This window comes from Enoplosus armatus, chromosome 4, assembly GCF_043641665.1.
Source record: "Enoplosus armatus isolate fEnoArm2 chromosome 4, fEnoArm2.hap1, whole genome shotgun sequence".
Lineage (NCBI taxonomy): Eukaryota > Metazoa > Chordata > Actinopteri > Centrarchiformes > Enoplosidae > Enoplosus > Enoplosus armatus.
The window spans coordinates 2507617-2533087 of NC_092183.1; the positions used below are offsets into that span (position 1 = coordinate 2507617).

The 25471-nt window shown below is 40.5% G+C and overlaps 1 protein-coding gene across 1 annotated transcript; it reads left to right on the plus strand.

Annotated features, from left to right (window-relative positions):
• The first annotated feature begins 1146 nt into the window (after positions 1 to 1146).
• Positions 1147 to 24886, plus strand: LOC139284418 (protein yippee-like 1). The gene is made up of 5 exons (XM_070904681.1): positions 1147 to 1281; positions 5559 to 5843; positions 20954 to 20997; positions 21992 to 22100; positions 24024 to 24886. The coding sequence occupies exons 2-5, from the start codon at positions 5727 to 5729 to the stop codon at positions 24111 to 24113; spliced, it is 360 nt and encodes a 119-aa protein (XP_070760782.1). The 5' UTR covers positions 1147 to 1281; positions 5559 to 5726; the 3' UTR covers positions 24114 to 24886.
• The last annotated feature ends 585 nt before the right edge of the window (positions 24887 to 25471 follow it).

Sequence of the window (25471 nt, forward strand, 5' to 3'; positions counted from 1 at the left end):
CAAACATGACAGACAGAAATAATCGTTTTTCACATCAGAGAAAGGAGTCAGATTCATATTCTCATCTTGTATTTATTTACACATCCGGGTGTCTGCGCGCTCCCTCCTCCATCCATTGGCGCGTTCATGTCGCATGGGAAATAATGTCAGCAATAACAAAACAATAACTTTCAGAGCTCTGTTGTTCTAAAACTATGTGAATATGTGATTTAATGTGTTGCTTGTGATGAATAATTATCAACTTTTACACACAGATAGTTTATATGTGATGTGTTTGAGTTAATGTTTTACATCAGACTAAAACACTAAATGTTTTTGGAACATCCAAAATATCTTGACCTCCACTTAAAACTTCTCCATTAGAGAAGTTGGGTTTCAGTTGCCAAAGTCCTTATATTTTTACTATACGACAGTACTATTAAGGTTTTAAAAGGCCAAAACTGAGAAAGAAAACATAAATATAAAACTTAAAATATCTAAATTGAACAACCAAACAGAGCCTGAAGTTGAAGTAAATAGAGCTATTTACAATAGGAATAAGTTTTATATAATCACTAAGTAAGTCTATTGATCTTATGCAGCGAAACAGTGTCACAGCGGCAAAAGAACAGAGAATACAATACATTTGCGTCATAAGCATATACTATATACAATACTATTTGTCATAAACAAAAATAAAAAGGTACTAAATAAATACTATATACACCATACTTAAATTATAACTTCAAAGTTTATTGCGACAAAAATAAATGCAACGCGATAAATAAGAAAAAAAATGCACTTTAGGAAATGGAATCAGATAGAAAGTAGTACAGAATGCTTAAGAGCAAAACAAATAATAAATATAACGTGAAATTAACGGAATGGCTTAAAGAGTAAAGAAATGAAATGTTATTTCCAACTGAATACCACTCTCAACCTGGTTACCATCTTTCCCACGGGAGCCTGAAGGCAGCGCAGCCGCCCATTGGCCAGCCCCCGCTGTCAGTCACAAGTCCATCTCCCTCCCACGTGGTGACGTTTCCGTACCAAAGTAACCAGGCCAGTCCATTACGCACACAAAAGACACAACAAAAGCCCGTGTTGGGAAAAATGAGATCCGTCAGCACCCAAAGGACACAACAATAAGTTCCCATCTGGCAGCATCACACATGGACCAGAGCCTGGGACGACGACAGTCATTTATTTAACTAAAAAGACATCTCTCAACAAAACATCTCCCTCTTTCTCCAGCAAGCAGTTTTCCACCAAGCTGCGTCTTGCTCAGATCTGATCCAGGTGGTGAGTACAGCAGCAGGACACTGTTTACCTGAAGGAAGAGCAGCAAACACGGTTCTGGTGTCGTGCTGGATTCACAGACTGCTCCAGGCTCGGAAAAAACAAAAATAACAACAACAACAACAACAAAAAAAGCATCCAGCGCAGCGACACTGTTGCTCTTGAGCTGGCGTCGTGCTCTTTGTTGGGGATAAACACATTTAGAAGAGGAGGTGGAGGAGAGAAAGAGGAAGCAGTGAGGGTGCAAAAGCCTTTAATGTCAAGATTAACTTCTCTAGATTAGAAGAATTAGCGTAAAAACGCACGTTGTGTTGTAAATGTGCTTTTTTTGGGGGGGGTTAGATTCAGCGGTGAGTGGAGCGAGTCTTTTGTCTGGACACTCTTCTTCCTGTTAGTGAGACGCACAGTGTGCTGCCTCTTTGTTTTCACTTAGCTCAGTGTGACGATCAGCTGTTCCTGCTGGGTTACCTGTCGACTCACCTCCCGTCTCCGGTTCCTTTTAATGTAGTTCGCCGTTTTTTGTTTATCAAAATATATTAAAAAAAAAAAGTTCGACCTGTGACCAGGTGATGAAACAAAAGACGCACTCTAGAGCCAGCAGGAGGTTGTTTTGTTTGTGTTTCAGAGCATCGTTTTGAAGTGTTTCTCAGCTGTTCTAGTCAATAGAAATGCAGAAAATGCTAAAGGAACAGCAGAAGAAGTGAAGACTGATAAGACCATGTGCTGTCAAACACCCTGAAGTCAGCAACTGGGCTTCACAGGGCACCAAAACAAACAAACAGCTCCACAGACGGTTACTTGTCCTTATTTGGCATTCATGAAGAAAAGAGCTTGTGTGTGTGTGTGTGTCATGTCATGCTGTCAGTGTGTGTGTGTGTGTATTGGGGGGGGGGGTTAAATGCAAATAACAGCATATTATTGTCTGAGTGACAACCCTTCCTCTACAGGGACTCTGCACAAAGCTGATATAATTACTGATGGCGACGATGCTGAAGTGTGACACACTTGTAAAGCTCTTGTGTGTGTGTGTGTGTGTGTGTGTGTGTGTTTACCTTTCCTTGTGCACGTGCCGCCGAGGTTAAACTGGGCTAATTCAGAAAGGGGATTTTGTCCTTTTCATGCAGGGATTATGTCTCAGGCACCTGTGTGCAGATTATACAGTATGTATGTAAATATGGCTCGTCGGGGGCCACTCTGGGTTGGCCTGCCTGCTTCCACCTGTGTGCCTTCCCAGCCATGCAAGTGTGTGTGTGTTACATATATACAGAGTGTGTGTGTGTGTGTGTGTGTGTGTGTGTGTGTGTGTGTGTGTTTGCAGAGCAGCCATGCTTCACGTCACGGCTGCTTCCTGTTGAGTTGCGGAAGCTCCTTTGTTTTCTCGTCTGGCTGCTGGCTTCTGTCTCGGCGCTGCAGCTCTTCCTGTTGCAGCACATTGAGCTTAACTGGAAACTTCTGGAGCTGCTGAAGCTGGTTTTCATTGTGTTTTCACTCTCAGGGATGCAGCAGGGTTATTGCTGCTGTTTTAACAAGGTGCAACCTTTGTTTAGAGTGGGCTGCAGTAGACAATATATTATAAAGAAAAAGATGGATAGTTTTAAGGACAACAGGTCGTCCCTTCTTCCCTAATTTCAACAGTTAGGTTACCAATACAAAGATGAATGAATAAAACCATGACACTTTGATTTGTCCGTCCTTTGTTATAAATTACTCTTTTAACCAAATATAGCTGATATAGAAAGTGTAATTTACTTGAGAATCATACAGTAGCATAAATACAGTATAAACAATACTACTCAAGTACTCAACATACTTTCACACTTGAAGCACATGACATCAGTACAGCCATTCATTTGTCTAGAGGTGGAAAAAAGTACTTCCTTTACTTAAGTAAATGTAAACAAACTACTTATGTAGAGATTAGTTGTTACTGAACTATGTTGTGTTGCTAACTGAACCAACTGACAAAGCTAATGTTAGCATGCTAATGTCCGATAACGTGGAATACGGCCGATAAAGCTGATAAATGCTGTGTAATAATGATGTAGATATTAAAGATTTTAAATTACATTTCAGAAAAGTAACATACACCAAATTACAAGTGATGCTAATAACGTTTGACTGAATTAGTGAATAACATCGGTTATGCTAGCATAATCTGATATTTCCCTCTTATTCTAAACTGTATGAACGCATATTTCTACACGCGTGCAGACACACATTTAAAACATTTTAAACAGAATACAGTAGAATTTTATTTTAAGTACAGCACTTTAGTGAATGTACTTAGTTACTTTTCATCATTGTCTGCCTTTTGAGCCAGATCGCAGTACAAAGTGCTTTATATAGAAATTAGAAAATGATCAATAAACAAGATACATTACAGCAGTAACAAACCACAGAAAAATAAACTAGTGAAAGGCCTTCTATGAACAAACCTCTGTAACCTCAAAACCTCAGCGTCCACTTAAAGAAACCAAGCCGTCATCTCTGAACACAGACGGCAATGTTTGCAGGAAATATCTCCTTTGACAGCTGAGCCTTTTAGCTCCCACTCGCTGTAAACCACCGAACACAACGATTAATAATGATAATTCAGTAGACAAGATAAATAGAAGGGTCATAAAAAGGTGGCGACCAGGGCAGCAGCGTAAAAAAGGGAGGGAGAGAAAAGGGATTATTTAAATAGAAATAACATAAGAATAAATCTAAAGACTGGTCTGTTAGACGATGTGAACGCTGAGTAATGCATGCACATTTCTGCCCATTTGAGGAGGGTTAGTTATACATGCATAGTTTTGGTGTCGGTGTGAGCGTGAATGTCGTATTTGGTCAGCTGGAATCCAAATTCCTGCCACACCAAAGTCCAGACAGCAGCACAGCAGGGGGTGGGACAGGTCTTCACTCTGGTGAATACTCGCCGTTGTTGTACACCTGCGAGAGAAACGCCTCTTCGTCAGTCTGAGTCACTCGTTCATTGTGTCTTGGCCGCTTTGTCTCATCGGCTATTCTAGCCTGTCCTGCGTATGAACTGAGGTGGTGTGCCTTCGTGTCTGTGGAGCTGAATAAAAGTATAATCCCAGTTTATATGTTTTTGTAGTTTTAGCTTCTGTTGGTTTTGATAACATTGCAGAGGTCCAACAACGAGAAACACGAGCGGTCAGACGATCCCACAGATTGTAAACAAACTCTGAGATTAGCCAAACTTATTTTTAAAGAAGTCAAAGAGTAGAATTATCACTCAAACAGTCTCTTGTGAACATCCGTCACTTACTTCCTGGTTCAGCGTTGACCTACTGTACTTACTGTAGTTGTGTGCACACAGTTTTCCTTCACTGGAGGGTTAATACTTTCAATTTCAGCGTGGTTTAGATAATCTGTCTCAACTGTTGGCTTGTTAACAACCTGTCTGGTTGTGTAAACAGTCGTGTTTCTTGACTTTGCTGAAACGATGTCACCATATTCCCAGATCTGAGCGATTACCACAGCAGGGACTCTCTTAAACATAATCGATAGAAACTACAAAAACTACCCAAGTTAAAATGAACCAGAATGACACTTAATCATCAACCTGCCAACGAACTGCAGATGATAACTAGCCGTTTGGCTAAAGCTGGTACATGTCGAAAGAGTTAAAACTATTAAAAAGACATGTTTAACTCCTGCAAAACGCATCTCTATGTAGCATTTGTTGATGAAATCACACGATTATCAACAGTTCAAGTTGTGTTCTTTGTTATATCTAATGCAGTAATAATTGTGAATGAACATAATACTAGAACTTCTGAAATTTAAAATTTTGACAATAAATAGATAGCCAATAATTAATTAATTAATAAATACTGGACATTAATTGAAACCGTTATTGCAACACTAAACACAAATGTAAGACAAATGTAAGAAATCTAAAGACACAGATTGTCCTTTGATGGGTTTTGTGAGTAATTACAAAAAAACCCCACCTAACTTTTATCTACTGTTTAGCTACAGTCGTGTCAGACTCGCTGCTGTCATTAACTATGAATAAGAAGACAGTTTGTGACCCAGTGAAACACGTTATGTGGCTTTACATCGACAAGGGTTTCTTTGACGGGTCAGCCATGTTGGCAGTCAACAACATGCGATTGTAATCACCTAAGAGATTACTGTAATCAAATGATTGCTCGAGCAAATGAGCTGTGTTTATATTGGAAATGCAATTAAGATCATGAGCTCTAAAAATAGGAAGTATGGAACGTGTCTCTCACCACATCTCCTGTTTTGTGCCCCCCCCCCCCCTGCAGGTTTGATTTTCTCCTGTGGTGTCTGTGTGGAGCGTGCCACACACCCACTCCACAACAACGACGGCTTTTGCTTGCATCTTCCAGTGTTTCTTCTGTCAGCAAGTCCAGCAGAGCTGCAACTCTTCCAGTGCCAGCCCTGACACCAACGAGGAGCCCTGCCCCACTGACATGGTGAAGATGACCAAGTCTAAGACCTTCCAGGCTTACCTGCCGTCTTGCCACCGCACCTACAGCTGCATCCACTGCCGGGCGCACCTGGCCAACCACGACGAGCTCATCTCAAAGGTACGGCGGCTCACCTGTGTGCCTTCGCTTCGCTGCTCATTCAGTTGGTCCGTCTGCTTTTATACACGCGAATGTATTTGCAGCCAAAAGATACTTGAAACACACTCATCCACTGTGAGTGGAGACCCATTCAATGATGTTATGAAATATGTTGTCACATGAAATCAATTCATTTCATTGGAATTGCTGCAATGTTTTTGTGTCAAGTTCGTCTTTGACGTGCAAATTTGCACCGTTGGTCAACATCAAACTGTCCTGACACTGCTGACCTCTGTGCAGTTATGGGTAAAACATTAACAGTTACCTTGACAGCTGTGGCTGGCACTAGCATGTTACCGACTGACTAGCATTTTAGCGGTTAGCTCACCAGCTACGGTGCGGTAGTTTACAAAATAGCCCTGCGAGTCACAACACAACCCAACTTTGTTGTGCCAGGAGGAGCAGGTTTATATTAACACATGCAGCAGACATGGAGCAACATTCATCTGAAGTCTTGTTTTAGATCTGGTCTCTTGGTCCCTCTGTCATCTCCTGTATCTGTATCTTTAGCTGCTAAATGCGACGCTACGTTCAAAGTTGCTAACTTTGTGTGTTTGTCATTTGGTGCTGGGTAGGTAGTGTACTGTGGGTCTATCAGAGCTTATTGGTTAAAAACAGCTGCCTGGTGAGTTTGGTGAGACCGAACATTATTATTATTATTATTATTATTATAAATGTGCCGCAAAACCAAAACAATTAGCTAAAAGAGGCTAAAAAGCTCATTAGAGCTGCAAAGTTGGCTTTGTTTTATCCAGTTTTTCATCATTCAAATCAAACCACACATGGCTGTCGTGGTCAACGTCATCATCTTTTGGATGACATTATGAGCAGTGGTGATAACATTTGACAGCGTCCTTGTAATATCTGGGAATGAATAAATCTGTGCTCAGCTAAACTGTGAATTGTGGCTCAGCAGGGACTCAGCAGTGATTGAGTGTTGTCCTCTGGTATTAGCTCTGGCAAATGGCACTTGGGTTTGACAGCAATTTAATTTTATTTGATGCTCACCTGCCTTATTGCATCTCCAAGCTTGTGTACCTGTCTGCTCCTGCAACTGTACTTTATTTCTGTCGATAAATTCTCGGAGGCTTGGACGACAGCCGCTGGTGTTATTGCTGAAGTCGTTTCTGTGGTGCTCAGAAGATCTGGTCAGACTTTTAAAAAGTGTTAACGTCTCGGCTATTTTTGTTTTCTGTCGCCGTTTTTGAGTAAAATAAATGGAAAGTGCTGCTGTGGCTCACTGAGACCTCAGAGAGCCTTTTACTGTCATAACACGAGATGAAAAATCAAGACAATCTGACTTCAGATCTGCATCGTTGCCCACGTGTTTTCTGTGGACCCAGAGAAACGATCTGCACAGTTGGTGTTTTTGTTTGGTTGTATTGTGTCCTCCTCGTCATCTAGATGCTCAATACTGCTGCATTCACAGGTCAAATGTGTTATCAGGGCCGCAACTAATTATTACTTTCATTATGTATTAATCTACGGATTATGTTTCGATTAACTGATTATTGGAAATAGCTGAAAATAAAGGAACCAAAGTTAGATTTAGTTTACAATGATATAAGATGGAGAAAAAAAATGCAAATAGTCTGAAACGTACCTAAAATGATAGAATTGTTATTAAAATTCTTAATTTTATGTTAATCGACTAACCAATTAATCACCACAACTACGTTTTTGACACGTAGTGGCGGTAACCTTGTTGCCGCTCCTCCAAATATGTGTCAACATTTACGAGAGTCAAAACTTTACCTGTATTTTTTTAATGTATATCATCACTAGTTAGGTGTCATGAATGTTCCTCTTCTCCCTCTAATCTTAACGTTTGGGAATATTATCTTCATCATCATCATCTGCACTAATCATCCACTCCTGCTGAGCATAAACTCTTTAAACAACAGAGTTTGTTGAAGTAAATAAGACGTGTCAGTTGTTTAATGCAGCGTTTCTGTCAGACTGTTGTCAGAGAAACTCATCTCATCTCATCTCTGTGACCTGAACTGAATCCAGATGGCAGTTTATTATAAGTGTCAGAAAGAGTCTGGCAGTGCTGCTCTGAATATAAAAGACTTCTGCTCAAACTAATATTCAAGTAAAAATGTGTTAAAGATGCGCCACAAAAGGTTGAAATGCTTTTGTGGACAAACCTGCACGTTGAGCTCTGATTTAAAAAAAAAAACGTCTTTTCAAACATAATCTTTTCTCTGTGTCTCAAGTGCACCATGATTTGAGTTTGTGAAAAAGACTCCACTTTCATTTGTAGTCGGGCTGTAATATGTCCCATGGCGTAGACTTTGTTTCAGCCTAATTTCATTCGTGTATAGAAAAATATGATTGGAAATGCCAGGAATGGGGGAAAAAAAGGAGAAGTTGCAATAAAGGTTGATTGAAACTGATGTTTTTAAAAGACCCCGCCACTCACCATCACAGGCCTCCACTCCACCGGAAAGATGATAAAAGGAGTGGATGTGTCGGGGAGGGGGGTTGTCTCACTTCCCAGAGTGATCCACATCTTTATGTTTGTGAGAAGGACGTTGGCTGGTTTGAGACGCCACATGTACCACGAGAGAAAACACTTTATTAATAAGAATGAAACGTATACTTTATGCACAGAATGTGACTCAAAGTGCTTTACAATGAGGACCAACGTGCACATCTGCAGCGTGGTCTCACTTCAGAGTCTTAAATGGAGGAAGTTGTTGTTTTAGCTGATGCAGTTTCATATTTCGTTAAAAGTATACTGTGGTTCTTCACTGTGCTTTTAGTTGGTAGTGAGTTAGCTAATGTTGTTAGCTTGACTGTAGCTATAGTACCGTCGCATCAACTCATGAAGAAATTCATCAGTATTGTAATATTTGGTCTTTGGTCATTATATTGCAGAACTTCATTGTTTTTGACTGTATATCTTCACGTCTTTGTCACTCCATTAGGTGTGTGTTTTTAATGCGCACGTTTCTTTTATTCTGTGCCCACACTGTAGATCAATATCCCTTTGGGGATGAGAACGTGAATGAATTGACATCCAAGTAAAAAGCACGAGATCTCCAGTAGTCGGACATCAGTTTTATTTTTTTCAATCTCCTCTTTGATATTTTTCCAAACCTCGCTGCAACACTGGACTCATAAAATATGTGAATGATCCTCTATCATGAAGCTGCTGTGGAGCCCTTATCAAACGTCCACACCAGTTTGCTGTTGAAAAACACTCATTTTTAACTTTGAATCATAAATGACTATTGATAGATTTGCGGCCGCCTGCACATAAATCCTCCCACATCCTGTCCTGAAGAATTATCAATTCTAGCGGAGACAAAAACAAACAAAAGGAAATCTCATTTTACAGTCAGATCACACGGTAGGATGCTGAACATTCAGCCCATTTGCCCAAAATGAAATTGTCCTGCCAGGTCTGGTCATTTATCTGAGAGTGACGAATCTGAACCTGAGTGAAATACAAACTCCTGAGAGCGAGCTGGGCTCTGTTACATCCTCTGGTTTCTCTCGCTGTGAAGCATAACAGTATCAATCTATTACAGGATTTCTGGGTATTGAAGTCCACGTTGTCCAAACAGTTGCTGACATTTGGACCCTCAAACACACAAAGCTGCCAAAGTGCTGCTTTAATGTCGACCGTAAATCGACAGCTGGTGAGCAGCGAGTGAGTAAAGTTTATAAAGTATCAGATGAGCAGCGACTGAAGCGTTGACCTTTATGTGTTATAATAAGACAGTGACAGTGCGCTCCCCGTGCGTTGCACTCTCACCACGCACTAAGCTGATTATTCAAATGGCAAAGATGATCAATCTGCACACGTCGCAATCTCCACGTCAAAATCCATTTGCCTCCTGCGGCTCGGAGACTTGGAAGCTCACAGCTTGTTAGCGCAAGCAGGAAGACGAGCTCGGTAAACAGCTCGACCACCAGACTGTGTTGTTCCTTTCGGCAGAATCAGAGGCCTCAAGATGGTCATTTAGGAGTTGTGAAGTCTGCACAACAAGGATTTCACAGGGTTTTAATTGTTAAAGACCGTCGTAAATCCCGCCGATGCGCCTTCAGCCAGAGAGAGGGAGGGTCCTCGTTCGTCTGCACCTCTGTCGAGAGACATGGCAGATATGTGGATTTATCGTCACACAGCAAAGTCTGTGTTGAAAGTTTTGGATGCAGTGAGGTTTTATTGGCTCCTGTGCGGGAAATTAAATTGTTGCAGCAGCACATTTTAACTGGATGCAAAAATGAGTTTAGTCAAATGAGGGTTTATGCAGATCCCCTCCAGTTTAAACACAAGAATAATGCAGAGCCAAACGCATTAATGAGACATTAAATGTAGGCTGTTATTTTAATTATTATTGTCTTCCTTCTGTTCTTGTTTGGTTCACATCCTCGGGAAGTTCACTGGTCTGAGACAAGGAACAAAACACTGCTGACAATGATAAGAAAACATAATTTATAGAACACAAACGATGTGTTTTACAAAAAGGAGAATTTCACAAGCGAGATGCAGACCAGCGTGAACTTTAAATTCAAAACAAATACAAGTAACACCTGTTGTACGATCATATATAAATACAAGGTACACATAGAAAAGTAGTTATAACAATCAAAAAAACAAAAGTTATAGCAATAAAATGGTGTAGTAGCAGCAGATGTTCACATTTGAGAAGCTGGAACTAGCTAATTTTGGAATTAAAAAAATAGTTTTCTGTTGATTGACTTCTATTTGATTTACTAACAATTTCAGCTCCACAATGAAGTAAAATGACAGAAAACGTTGACTGAACAGATGTGCTGAGTGTTAATATCCTTTTTAATGTTATTTTATCGTTCGGTAGCTCTCATGAAAAGATATGGCGATAATCACACGCTTCTGTAATGAATTCATCAATGGCTCATAGTTTCTTGAAGCTGGAACATATTTTCAGTCTTCATCAGAAACACTCTGTTAAACCGACGTGATGACGGCAGTCGAGATTGAACTCTGAATTGTCGGATGCTGTTTTATTCTTCTGAGACCGGAGCTCCATCGCTGCAGGTTAGCTTGTTTTCGAGTTCAACACACCCTTTTCTCTTTCTTGTGGTTCCACGTGGCCTGCGATGAATAGAAGAGCATGCAGTCGGGGAATAGAGGAAACGCTTTTATAAATTATTGGCTGTGATGCAGCACAGTGAAGTCCGTCAGCCTCCTACAATCCAGCCTGTGCCAAAACACAGACTACAGGTCAGCTGTTAAAGTGTCGGCTTGTAAATGAGGTTTTTTTTTTTCTGGAGGATTTCGGAGTCAGCTGGGATATATTTGGGAATGCTTACTGTACTGAAGACCTCTGTGCTGCAGATGCACTCTTAGATGCTCCAAATGTCTGGTTGAAGTGCAGGAAAGTCAGACGTGGTGGTGAATAGAAATGTTGTGAAATGATTTTTGTGTCATTTATCTGCTAGATTTATATCGTGCAGTATATTTTGCTTCACAGGCATATAAAATCACAACCTTCATACGAATACGTCCAAAAGCAGCTTTCCTTCCCCACTTTTACACATTTGACTTATGAGTCCATTGCTTTCCAAGTGACAGTTGTATGAGCGTAAGGTCTTTATCAGGTGTCGATGCTCACCGCGGGAGAGGCCGGAAATGTTAAAGGGCGTTTGTTCTATTAGAGTCACGCCACATTGTTCGCAGGGGTTCCTCAGAGCCGACACTGGAGCAGGAATGCTGGAGGACCAGTAGCACCAGAGAGCTTCAAACTGGGAAATGCAAATGAGTTTGAATGTGTCACGGCACAGAAGCTGCATCACCAGGGAGGTCCTGGTTCCTGTTTTCCTCTTGTATTGTGGTGCATTATTAAAACATTGCTATTATCGTTGCTGTTTTCTTCGTCCCCTGCTGTTTGTCTGGATATGAGAAACACTGGAACTCTACTGCAGGCTGATAAATCCGTACAATATACGGTCACGTTTATTAGCATCATGTTTATTAGCATCGGGCTCGAGGTGGCTGTGTTTGGGTTTGTTGTGTTTAAGGCCATGTGAAAGATCTGATATTTGCATTCAACCCGACATACACCCACAGACACACACACACACGTCCTTTACTAATACTTTCTACATAAATTGAATTCACAGTATTGTGTCTGAAATAACATTATTGCAACAAGTGGCTTTCACTGTGACGTTGGCATTAAAAGTACGTTTTGATTGTAATAACTTGGTATTTGTCTTTAAGAGTAGTTCAGGTCCACAATGAACTTTAAACAAATGTACTGTCAGTACCTCTCCACCTGAAATAAAGATTCTCCCGCCAACGTCTGGAAGAAAACCACATTTTTATGAAATATAAACCTTAAAGGAGCACAGCCATATAATTAAGGAGGTAACTGTTCGTTCACGGCATCATCTAGTCACTGAGTTTATGACGAGATGCATCAAGATCTGTCGGATTCAGAGCAGGTGACAAACTGCGTGTCACTATTGTAACTCTACACAACACAACAGCTGTAGTGAAACCGTCTCTGCATGTAATCTCCAGACATAAACACATCAGTGTGGACAGATTTTTCTCAGATATTAATGGAACGTGTTCTGTACAGGTTTTGCAGAAAGGCTCTATGATCCCCTTTTATTAAAGGTCTCATGAAGTGGCATCACTGTGTCCTTAAAGTGATGTATTTCCTGTTGGGAGTTTGGTACAAGGCACGCTTTGATTTAATTCAACGGGCAGGAAGGCGGGAGGATGATGATTTTGTTGGTTGGACTTTGGGCCGCATTAAATGCAAACGCTGTCTTCATTGTTTGGGTTGTGAAAAAGTGTGATCTTGTGTTAAAAAGTGGATGAAAAGTCTAAATCTCTCATCCATATAAATCATGTGTTCTTTGAAAAATCAGGATTTAAATGAGTTGAAATGAAGTCACTGTGAAGTCAAAACTCTCTTTTTAACCACTTTAAATGACAATAAATCACTTGCAGGTTGCAACTAGAGCTGAAGTGGTTAGCCAGTTAATCTGTTTGTCGATGGGCAGAACAGTATTATTTTTATTTTCAGCAACAATTTTGGTAACTGATTCATTGTTTAAGTCATTTTTAAGCACAAATTCAAACTCTGCCGCCTTCTATAAAAGAAAACTGAATATATTTGACTTTTGAACTATTGGTTGGACAAAACGATCAGTATCAATATATATTAATAGCTCAACTTGGGCATTTTTCTGTATTTTATAGACCGAACATTAATCGATTCATTGGGGAAATAATCTGCATCTTGTATTTTGTATGTGAATTGATTGTAGCTGCCGTGTTGAGGTAGCAGCACAGTGAGTGAGTTCATGATTTAACTTCAAACCTTCTATCATCCTCCCTGCTGAGGTGCCTTTGAGCTCCAGGGTTTCTGCTTGACCTTTGACCTCTCAGCATTAAAAACTCAAAGACCACTGCAGTGAATTGGTGACTGGGTTGTGTTTCCTTGTTTATTGGGCCAACGCCATCATCTTGACAAATGACCTAATTAGTCTAAACAATCCACTTTAATAATAATTGGATTTAATGGAGGGAACTTCCGTGGACAGTCTGTCATTCTCCCGGAGGTTTCACACGGCAGACATGTCTGAGTTTAACTCTGACAGATCATTGTGGTCAATCTCTAAAAGACCAGGCAGGTGAACATGATCTGTATGTGCACCTTATGTTGTGTTACAACATATCACAACAACTAAAGATGATACAGAAAGCAACCAGGAATCAGAACAAACTGAACACATATTGGAAGGAATAAAGAGGAAGGAAATATCAAGAAAGCCTGTCATGCAGTGCAGTACTTACAATCTTTAAATACATAAATAAGTATTTAAACCCACAGGATGTACAGCAGACAGCCTCATTTGTATGTCCAGAACTTTGAACACTTCCTTTTTAAAACCAGTGACTTCCCACAAGTGCAGGAAGCTTCCTTTTAGTGTTGCGATATTAGTAGTTTGTTTTTCTTTAATGCAAATGAATGATTGCAAACAAATTGTGATTCAAGAATAACTCAATTAAAAAAAAAAAGAAAAGTGTTGCAACTAATGATTATTTTCATTAGTGATTATTGTTTTGATTATTCGTTTTAAATGTAAATAGTAAGATGTGCTTATTACAAGTTACCAGATCACAAATATCAAAGTCTTCAAATGGTTTTTGTCCGACTGTCAGCTCAGAACCCAAATCCTCACATTTAAGAAGCTGTAACTAGAGAATATTTGGCTTGATGAATAATTTTAACTAATATTTTAATTCATCTTTTTGTTGATTTACAAACATTTTAATATCTGATCTTGCACATATTTCCCATATGATGACAAAGATTGATATCCGAGGATAGTTCTTATTAATGTCTTGATGTTCATTTTGACCAGACTGCTCACAGATCTATTAATAAGCTCTCTACGCTCTGCCACACCTTGTTAGCATTTGTGTGTTCAGTAGTCCAAGGCAGCATCACCAGTCCTCAGCATTAACCCCTCTAAGCCGATTATGTTACTTAGGAGAAGATGACACCGTAGTCTGGTGTTTTCCACTACACGCTGCCAACGGCCGCTCGCCCTGTGCATGATTGATTTTCATCACATGTGAAATTTGTAAACAAAACTATTTTCTCTGTGCACAGAGTCGAAACAGGAGAAACTAGTTACCGTGTTTCCTATTAACTTATTTCACTGTGCACAGAGTCGAAACAGGAGAAACTAGTTAGCCAGCCATGCTAACAACAAAGGGAGGTGCTGGGAGAGCTCCGCAGGTTCTGGCAGATTTCTCCCCAGTGTTGCAGTTTGAGTGTTGGAAATCTCCCGAGCCAGGTATGAAAACTGTTTCCCCTCCCCGAGCTTATGCTCCGAGTCTTCGAGGAATGCCAGCCGGTGAGCAAAGATGCAGATGGAGCAGCTCGAAAGAGAGGATTAACCTGAGAACACGGGCCAGAAGGAAATATGGCAGCCCGCCCCTCCTGCCTTCAACCCCTAAACTAAAACTTCTGAATAAAAGCCAGTTTATTGCTGCAAACCTGAATGGAGACGGTTGTTTTCTTTTTGCAGTTATTGAGGCTGATAATCGATTAGCTGTTAAGTTGTCTAGAAAATGTCAGAAAATAACAAAAATGCCTTTCACACAATGTGTTGTTTTGCCCAACCAACAGGTTAAAAGTGTTCAACTTACTATGATATAAAACGCAGCAAAAGCAGCAAATCCTCACGATGGAGAGGCTGAAACAAGAAAATACTTCTTTTTTTTTTGCTCGAAAAGTGACTCAAGCAATTAATCAATCATCAAAATGGTTGCCGACTAATTTTCTGTCCATCGACTAAATCGATAAATTAATTGTTTCCGGTTTATACACACTTGACCTACCTTGACTTGTCTTAATCAGGCTACGTTCACACTGCAGCTGAAAGTCTACATATTTTGATATTTATTCATAATACACGTGTGCAGTTTACAATGACGATAATGGTGGCGGATTTACTCAAAATTCAGCGCAATTTTTTCTTCAATTTCATGCATTAATAAACAAAATTCTTGACAAAAAAAAAACAGAATTTGGTTTTTCATTTGGTTCTTTTCTCTAGCTAGCCTTAGCTAATTAACGCTAACTCCATGAGACGGTTGAAAACTACGTCTCCAGTCGACTTGTTTCAAAATGAGAAACCTGAAAGAGAGAAAAGGATTTGAGGACTAACCGATGACTTTTGCAAATGTGATGTAATCTCAGAGTTTCTGGAGTGTCATCTTCCCCGAACCAAATAAAGAGCAGTGCAGTGCCGCTAACGTTAGCATAAACTCTGATGTAGTAGCATGTTGGCTTCCACGCAGTGAATGTTCCAGTTCTGAATGGGGATTTTTCTAACACAATTTTAGCTATTTAAGCTATTTAGTTAGCTACTATTATGCTCCTTAGGCCTTGGAAATAATACTAGCTTACTACTGTAAGCCAATTAGTTGGGCATGCTAACGTTGTCAGCTTAGTGTATTTGGTTTTGGAAAGACTTCGAACACGACACCATCCTTCACACTCTTTGTAAACAGAGTATCAGTGTTACTACAGCCCCATGCGCGACGCCTCAGCACGTGGAGTAATCCAAAGCTATGGTTGTACACCATAGCTCGTTAGCTAACGGTCGAGGCTCTGTTAGCACGAGGGCCACCAAGAGGCCACAGCGACAAGAAAACCTAATCACTGACTCGGCTCTATTTCAGCCAACACCTTCACCCAAAACATGCTGAAAACAAGAAGTGTAGGCACAAAATCTGATCTGACATCTGTTGTTATTGTCATCCTGAGCACGCTGCATCTTTTCAACATCGCTGTCAGTTCATATTTTTATCAGATATGGGTTACATCCTGCAGCAGATAGGAGCACCATCCTGAAATCAGATAGCAGGGTGAGTTGAGGAGCAGAGCGTGAAGAGGCCTGCAGTGTGAACGTGGTCCTGGAGCGGGACGACGCAGCCTGAATACTGACGAGGAGGCCGAGTGTTTTATTCAGCACCTTGGCTTCGTCCCACCAATCGGGCTGATGGAAGCCCCTCTAATTGATTGATCACACTTTTCTTTGCTCGCCATTAACCGATGCAGTTCCTTGTGTGTGTTTTTTTTTTCCGCTTCCAGCTGGAGGTTTGCAAAGACTCTGATGGTTTACATGAGACTGATGTAACCGTGACAGAACAGTCGATTTGTTACTGCTCTCCCTCTCTCCTTTTTCATATCATTATTAAATATTCTAGGTCAGCAAGATTTTATTGAATTATTTGGTAGAGTTTAGTGCTAATTGGCTAATGTTAGCTTGAAAAAACTGCTAAATTAACATGGTGAACATATATATTCAACCTAATTCATCATCATAATTAAACCAAGCGTGTCCATGGTCATCATATTTTATTTGAAAAACATGAATTTCATAATGCAGACATGGTGGCACGATGGCAACAGAATTTAAAACAAAGGATTAGAATGTGATATTACTGTTAAATTGATTGACATGACACAAAACAACAACTAAATCCAAGATATTAGTGTTTTCTGATCAAGTTAAAAGTTTGTAAACGTATAATAAAGAGTAAAACAGGCCTTTATTTTAAGTTATTGTGGGAACAAAACCCTATAAATGGGAGACAAATTAAAGGAAGAACCAACAGGAAGTGTCTTCAGTGCAGCTTCAGTGACAGACCTGGGTGCAGCAGACAGAAAGGATAAACAAACACAGCCAGACATCATTTTCATCCTCCCCACAACACTCAGTGAGCCCTGGTGCTCAGAAGCAACTGCATTTGATGTTTCTCCAGGCTTTCATTCAGGTTTTTCCTTTAATTTGTCCCCCGTCTGTGTATCTATGTGATGTCTAAGAATTAATGGTCAAAGAGGATTAGGGCTTTTGAGATAGCCTAAATGTTATCCAACATGTAACATACTTATGTAAACATGTTTAGATGTACAGGCGGTATTTTGGAAGGAGAAGTATTGCAGAACATAATGTAAGATTGTAGGATGTTTAATCCTTAAAAATACCTCCCTTAAATTGAATTCAAATGGAGCTTTTGGGTTTAACAGGATGGGTTTTAAGTTGGAGTTGAACCCTCACCTACCGCAGTCGGCATCTGTTCAGACAGATGGTAAAAGTCGACCTCAGCAGGTTTGTTAATAGCTTCAAGTTAATCTTTATTCCACAACTTGGTTTGATTTATTGTGTCACACATTTTAAGGATCAAAATTAAATCTTTTTTTTTTTGTTGCGTGTGTGTGAATTCTGGTGAAATCTGATGCAGTTTGTCAGCCTGTGAGGCCGGCGGAGAACTCGCTGCTCTCTGCAGTGGAAGCGTTTCGCCTCTCGGGGTGGATTTGTGTTTTGTGTGTTTGGCAGAAGGAGCGGATTTCTCAGTGCGAGGTATTGTTCCCTTCAGTCCCGTGTGGTCAAGAGGATTCAGGGATTTTGAGATTTGCTTTGTAGAATTCATTTCTTGTGGGGGTTTTTTTTTAAAACGAGTGCAATTGCAGCAGCTTAAGAAAACGAGCTCGGTAACCACTCTCCGGTTTGCTCATGTTTTATTAAGCAGCAACAAAAAAAAAAAAGAAAAAGTACTTCCAGCCTGCATCTGATTCAAGCTGCACTCTTGCAGGATCCTGTTGGGCCGTCTAATAGGATTGTTGGGAGTCTGGAGGGTTTTAGTGCAGCCCCCAAAAAGCTGTCGGTCTGCTGTCTGCATTCAGAAAACATGATCCAAATGTTTCTTTTACTGATCTTGTAGGATTCTGCAGATTTTTGTGACTAGCATCCCCCTGCTCCTGATGTTTTCTGGAGCCGAGTGATCTGCAGTGAAGCTGTGGAGAGAAAATCGCAGCCAAAGTAAAAAATAGACTGTGGGAAACAGATAAGGGCAGCGAGAGACGGAGCCGTCCCCTTTTTGCCAGTGGTTAAGTTGATGGCTGAGCCAGAGTGAAGCACAGATATGACACCCAGCTCTTGTCACATGGAGTACCCCCCCCCACCCCACCCCCTCCCTGGACTAAACACTGTGGAGAGGACTTGTTGTTGACTCCACGGGGACCGACCTAGTTCCCTCTCACAGCTAAAGGTCACATGTCTTGTGGCTCTGGTCTGCATGTGTGTGCGTAGACTTCACTTCAAACACAAACAACGAACTCGAGGATGTAACAGTAAGACATCAACACCTACAGTGAGCAGAGGAGGGAGCAGAGAAAAGAATAATAATCCTGTTTCTTTCTTAAACGTGTTGCTCTTGAGTCTGTTCCAAGCCAAACTCCTATTATCCGAACTAAAACTTTTCCAGTTTTGACGAATTCTGACAGCAATCCAGCAGTTTGAAATGTCCCCTGAGCCTCGGCGGCGGCGGCGGTGGTGGTGGCTGTGGTCAGCGGAGGAGGCAGCTGGTCCTCCTATTAGGCGGTATTAGCTCAGCGCCCTCAACTGCAGCCACAAACTTATCTGCCGCACTCATTTGCAATGGAAAGAGCAAAGCCGATTGGGGCCTGTCTGCCGGCCGAGGATGACGAAGGACGGAGGAGAGAAGCCTGGCTCTGGATCTGTCCTCGCCCACTGTGACGGCTTTACTGCTCTGTTTACATTAATATACAGTAACGCCATGTGTGGCGGGCAGCAGGACATTTATAACACTTCTGTATTCATCACCGCTGCATGATGGCTTTCATGCTGTGTATTAACTTGTTTATCTATTTACTTTTAATTTCTGTTGCTGTTACATGAGGTTTATAATAGATTGACTTGCTTATATTTATTAATTCTTCAGGTTTAGTTTGGAAAAACAGGAAAGATTAAAGGTCCACAATGGATTAGATCTGTTTTTATAGAAGAATGTCCTGATGATATTCGTAGGAATCTTTAGAGAACAGTATTTCAACATGTTCCTGTCCGTCTTTTGTTCTCAGCAGAATATTTAGGTTTGATATTTTGGCTTTTTTTTGTCCGTTTCTCCAGCATTTCCCGCCGTGCTCGTGCATATCAGTCTCTGATCTGTTGGCATTTATTTTGGCAGGTTTTCATGTCGACACGTGAACTTTGTTACTGTGGAGCGGCATGGAGGTGTCATATAATCGCAGGTAGTTCCAGACAAGCTTCTAAACAAAACCTTCATCTATACCGTTCCCTTTGGCCATGTGTTTAATTGCGTCGTGTAGTTGAAGGCAAAGTTAAAGTCCCGTCCCGTCTTGATTGTCACTCAATCCAAATGACCTGATGTTGTACTGTACATGCGAACGAGATGAGATGACACAATACATGTTCCTGCCGACGGTTTCACGCTATTCCACTCGCAAATATGCATCTAAACGAAGCAGGTTCCAAAATATTCAAACAAAATGTGCTTTTGTTAACGCTTTACGGCTGGAACAAACCTCTCCAGGCTGAACGTAGAAAAGAGTCCTTTCTTTCTTTCTTGTAAGAACGTCAACATATTTTCTCTTTTTGTTTCGCACAAGAAGACTTGTTAAGATGTTTTGCAACGTGTGCATGATGACTTTTCTGCAACCTGCGGTTACCCATAACCCTTTTCTATGCTTAGATCTGCAGAGACAATTATGTGTTTCTTAATTTCAGCCTCATGAGGGAGAAAAAGCATTAACCATATTTGTTAAGCCTCAAGGACACACACACACACACACACACACACACACACACACACACACACACTGAATGTAAATATAACATTATTTGTTTATACTAAAAGTCCTCAGGGTACCTTTTAACATCACTTATTCCTCCATGAATTCGAGCCAACAGGTTTTCAGCATGTGCTCACCCGACAGGGATGTTTTGAATCATTAAATCAGGGCCCAGTATTGTAATCAGCTGTGTGTGTGTGTGTGTGTGTGTGTGTGTGTGTTTACATGATATCCCACTAAACTGTATCTTGGCTTCTGCTTTTATTGACGTTTCACTCAGAAAGCTCAGATTCTCGTCATTGTTCAGGCATTAAAGTCTCTCCATCTATCAGCTGTTAGACGCTGCTCTGTTTTTTCTGCAAATACGCTGAATATCTGTAACACAGCATGTCAACAATGAAGCTTGACATAATGAGTTAGCAGCAGGGGAAACTCTGGAGGGAAAATGTGACTATTCGTGTAGATTTTATGAAATCTCGTTGATTTCTGCTCGTAACTTTATTTAAAACGCACCTGTACAGCAGATTTTCAAACAAATATTTAGCAGAAAATTAAGTGTTAACTTCATGTTTTCCGCTCTGATGTAACATTTAGTAACAAGGAAATGAGAAGAATCCGAGTTCAGTTCTCAGCAAGCGAAAACGTCCCTCTCGTCATCGAAGTTGACGCGGTGGTGATAGACTTACTGCCTGATGTTTAAGTGCTCAGGCTTCAACACCTCCCTGAGCCTCAGTTTATTTCTTACCTCCAGCCAAACGTGTGTGTGGGAACCTTGACATGGTGGAAGAACAAGTATGCACAGCAGTTAATGGGAGAAAAGCACCCCAGGGCGTCAGTTGCTGACATTCTTGTACTCAGCAGTGTGTTGCAGCTCTGTATTGTCTACTTACATGAGTGTTTCTCTCTCTCTCTCTCTTTTTTCAGTCATTTCAAGGCAGTCAAGGAAGAGCCTATCTGTTTAATTCAGTGTAAGTATGAGACTCATGCCCACAATTCATTTATTCTGAGTGGGAAACTTTGCTTTGCTGCTCTTTTGGTGGTGTAAATAAAGGTTGCACAGACTCACAAGTAGCTCATTTACTGGACAGAGTTATAAACCGTCTTCACACTGGGTCCGTTTGTTTGAGCTTAAGCCAGAGTTTAATCTAAACCTACTGCTTTGCTCGGTCCAGTAGCGTCGTCCTTCCACTAACACAGTGCAGCTGATTCCAGTCTCTGCCCAGTACACCCAGTAGGCACTGGTTTAGTGATGAAAAATGTTTATGGCGGTTTGCAGGTAAAGAGACATTTAGCCTAAAAGCAGCTACATTTGGTGGAAAAAAGAAAGTTTTGCAGACGTCTACATGTAGCTTTGTTACACATAATGATTGTTTAAAGTGTTTGTTTGTCTGTATTTCCTGTAATTAAAATGTCACTCAAAGGCTAATCAGCAGCTCAGTGTTTACTGGGAGGGAGTGGTGTAAAGTTTAGCAAGAAAGAATCAAATATAAGAAAAAGTCCAGAAAAAACAATCAATAACCTTGACCAAATAAGTGTTGATTTGAGTACTTCAGTACAGATTTGAAGTAGTAGTAGTACTGTAGTATTTGCAGCTATCTGAAAGCTGGAGTTAGTGGTTACTTTGGAGACGCAGAAGCTGCTCTGGTTAACTCTTTGGGGCCTTGTGTTTTTTAGTTTGATGGCAATGTATTTTTGAGTTTCAAGGAATTCCTTTAACCAATTTAAGTGTGATGTGAAAATGTCTCATATGGAGAAATAATTTTTAATATGAAATTTCATCCATTTGATTTACTTTTTAGTCTCTAGCGTTAGTAATTCTTACTAATGAATATATTAATATGTACCATGCACACTTTGACAGGGACTGTTCTTCACAATGAGTACTTTTACCCTGAATACTTCAGTACATTTGACTGCTGTGCCTCTGAAAGTGAAAGGCCTGACCTCCTGTGGTCCCTGCAGGGTGAATGTCGGCTGCGGGCCAGCGGAGGAGCGGGTACTCCTCACGGGTTTACATGCTGTGGCTGATATCTACTGTGAAAACTGTAAAACCACCCTGGGCTGGAAATATGTAAGTCAGTCGCTCCTTAAACTTTCACCTGAGCTCTTTTACTTTCCCGTCTGATTGTTTCTTGATGCACCGCTTTCGCCTGCCGCTGTGGTTTGTTGGCTTCCAAGGGGACAAATTATGGTATCACAGGTCAAAGGAACAAGGTTGCTCTCATTAAAACATTGCTAGTTAAAGCCATGGTGACAGGTTTTCTTCTGCGCACGGTTGTATTTAGGCTCAGAGATTGAGCACTCTGTGGTCTCCTAGCGCTCAAGATAATTACAGTGCCGAAAGGTTGGCTGCAGACAGCCAGACTGGTACCTCTGAGAGTCTACAGTGATTAAATGTCAGGCCATTTTGAAGAGGCTTGTCCCGGTAATTGTCTGAAAAGACTATAGAAGGGTGTAAAAATACTGAACAAAGTATAAGACAGGCACTCACTTAAAGCCGCTCCTTCAGTGACAAAAACAATTAAAGAGATTCCCGGAAAGGACGGCGCAAGCAAAGCAGAGCGGAGCTGGTTTACAAGGCAAAGCAGGCTGAGCCAATAATCAAAGGCACACACATCCACATCCTGGTTCTCCTGAAGCTCAGCCGGTCTGCTGGTCACTGGAGGAAACCTTCATTTTCAGTTCACGTCTCAGGTTTTTCTCTGCGTCTCTAAAATCCTGCTTTCCTCAGATGATAATGAGGCCAGATGAATGAATGTGTGCACACTTGTTTTCACTTGTTATCATACGATGCACGCCTCCTCTGCCGTGCTGTAAATGCACGTCTCAAGTTTTCTTTGTTATTCACTTAAAACCCCTTTTGAAGACCACAGTGACATTTCACAGTCAAAGTTTCTTTTTTTAAAAACTCATTATACTAAAGTAAAATCAGAGAAATGAATAAGTACCATGATTAGACTGAAGAGCGGATGCACCCCCGTCTCTTTGTGAAAACCTTTTAAAAACTTTAAAAACAGTTTGGCTTTCAATCTAAAAAAAATACAAATTTATTCAACCTCCCTCTTTACCGGTGACCTTTTGTAAATGTCTAGAAGAAAGAAAAGGAGGAAGATCAGAAATATAAAACCAATTTTCAGCTCAGTAGAAGTTGAAAGTGGTTTGACAAGAACAAGCTTAACTCAAGGTTCACTTACTAGCTTTCAGCAACATCTGGCAGTCTTTCTCAGGGGGCGGAGCTTGCTCAGTTGTCATGTGATGAACAGATGTTCGTGTACGTGGCGGCGAAATATCTCTCCATGACAGCTGAGGCGATTCCACCTGCCGAGGAAGCGCCGGAAAAAGCTGGTAAGTTGAGCTTGAGTCAAGATTTTTGTCAAACCAGTTGTTGATTGAAGATCTTTTAGAAACTCATCTGAAAACGCTGCCGATTTGAATGTGATTAAAACATCTTTCAAATGGTTATAACAGCATGCATATAACAATACATGCTGCAATTTGTATTTTTAAACTTTAAGTTTTAGAGGGTTTTGTTTTGTTTTTTAAAACTTGACAGATTAATCTGGAAGTCAAAGTTGCCAAGTTAACATTGGTTGGAGATTAAATTGCACATTGATGAAGTTTGACAGCAGTCATAATAATATTTATAATATTCATCATAATAAAATTCATGGTATCTTTAATATTGTTTATGTTTAACAGTGACAGGCTGATGCTGACTGCAAATATTGGGTTATCACACATATATTATAAATACCAACATGAACGTCGCAGAGCAGCAAACTGCAGCAATTTCACAGTTTTGTGTCATGTTTTTTTTATAGTTATTACTTAGCATCCAGTTTCCCCTTACATTACATTACATTCCTCTTTAACGTAGAAAATCGTCTTATTCTGCTCTGTTATACTGACAGTGTCACATATACTGTGTATCTTAACTAAAACTATCACGTAACTCAAGTTTTTCTCTCTGTTTTCGGTGTGTTTTATTTCCCAGGAGCACGCGTTTGAGAGCAGTCAAAAGTACAAAGAGGGAAAGTTCATCATCGAGCTGGCTCACATGATCAAGGACAACGGATGGGAGTGACGCTCCGGCCGCGCTCTTTCCTTTTTCTGACCTTGGAATGCTCTTTATTGAACTGCGTGGAGTGTCGACCGTCGACCGCACTGCACCTACCAACCCCAGCACCCCCCACCCCCACACCTCTCTTTAAAAAAAAAAAAAAAGACCCCTCACGAACCTCCACCCCTCGCCTCCTTCACGTGCACACTCCCACCTGCTCATCGTGAAACTGAACAGAACAAATGACATTTAAAAAAAAAAAAGAAAAAAAAAAGACGGCAACGAGGAAGTGGAGCAACTGTTGAAAAATCACGTCACAGGAGTCGTTACTTTAAAGATTGTGTGTTCTCCGGAGCTGCCCCCCAAACCCCCCACCCACCCACCCACCGAACCACGCTTACAAGTGATTGTGGTGATATGGCGACCACTGTGCGAAAGGAGACAGACTTCACTGAAAGGACATGTCTTTGTTTTCTTTATTTCGCCCATCCAGCGAGACGAATGACTTTGATGACTTTCGTTATTTTAATGTTATTTGCATTAGTTTTAACTTCTGGGTTTGGTGAGGTTTTGGTTTGATGGCAGATGGATGTTACTGGTTAGCATTTTATTTCCCTGTCGAGTCTGTCATGTTTTGTTTTATGTTGTTTTTGTTTTTTTGCTCGTCGTATCTCTGCCCATAGCTGAGCATGTTTTTCTTTGCTAATGTCCAAATGAGCAATCAGGGACGGGTGAGGAGCGGAGGGGAAAGGGAGTTTATTGTAGTTACAGATATGTAGCAGCATCTTGCTTTTTTTTGGTTTTGTTTTGGGTTTTTTTTTACAAAGTGGCAAAGGATGAAATTGCAGTTGTGTGGGATTTAATTCCTGATCGTTTTGTTTTATATCTTTTTTTCTTTCTTGTGAATTTTCTTCATTTCCTCCCCTTCTGGTACTTTTCAGCACCCAAAAAGCATTGAAAGCAGCACCTAGTATTTGTTTGACATAAATGGATATACATATATACATATATATATATATAAATTATAAATATATTGATATATAAATATTTGTAGTGTTTGGCTAAACGCGATTGTGGCTGGTCCCATTTTGCAGGTGAAAAGGAAATTGTTTCTAGACTGGGTAACCTGAAGTCAGAGTCCACATGTCATAAAGCATCAGGGCAGACTGTATTAATCCATTGTCTACTAATGAAACAATAAGAGACACAACTACATATGAATATATAACACATACTATGATTACATATCCATAAATACTATGAAAATGGTCGTAGTACGTAGATATTGGAACGTTGATTCTATATATATATATTTGCTGTCATGCACATATGTATATATGCATATGACTGTGTGTGTATATGCATTGTGTGTGTGTGTGTGT

What these genes read in the sequence shown, in the direction of transcription:
- LOC139284418 (XM_070904681.1), top strand. Translation starts at nt 5,727, where the DNA reads ATGGTGAAGATGACCAAGTCTAAGACCTTCCAGGCTTACCTGCCGTCT. An exon ending in ACGACGAGCTCATCTCAAAG is followed by an intron (nt 5,844 to 20,953) that starts GTACGGCGGCTC and finishes CTCTTTTTTCAG; the next exon opens with TCATTTCAAGGCAGTCAAGG. An exon ending in GCCTATCTGTTTAATTCAGT is followed by an intron (nt 20,998 to 21,991) that starts GTAAGTATGAGA and finishes TGGTCCCTGCAG; the next exon opens with GGTGAATGTCGGCTGCGGGC.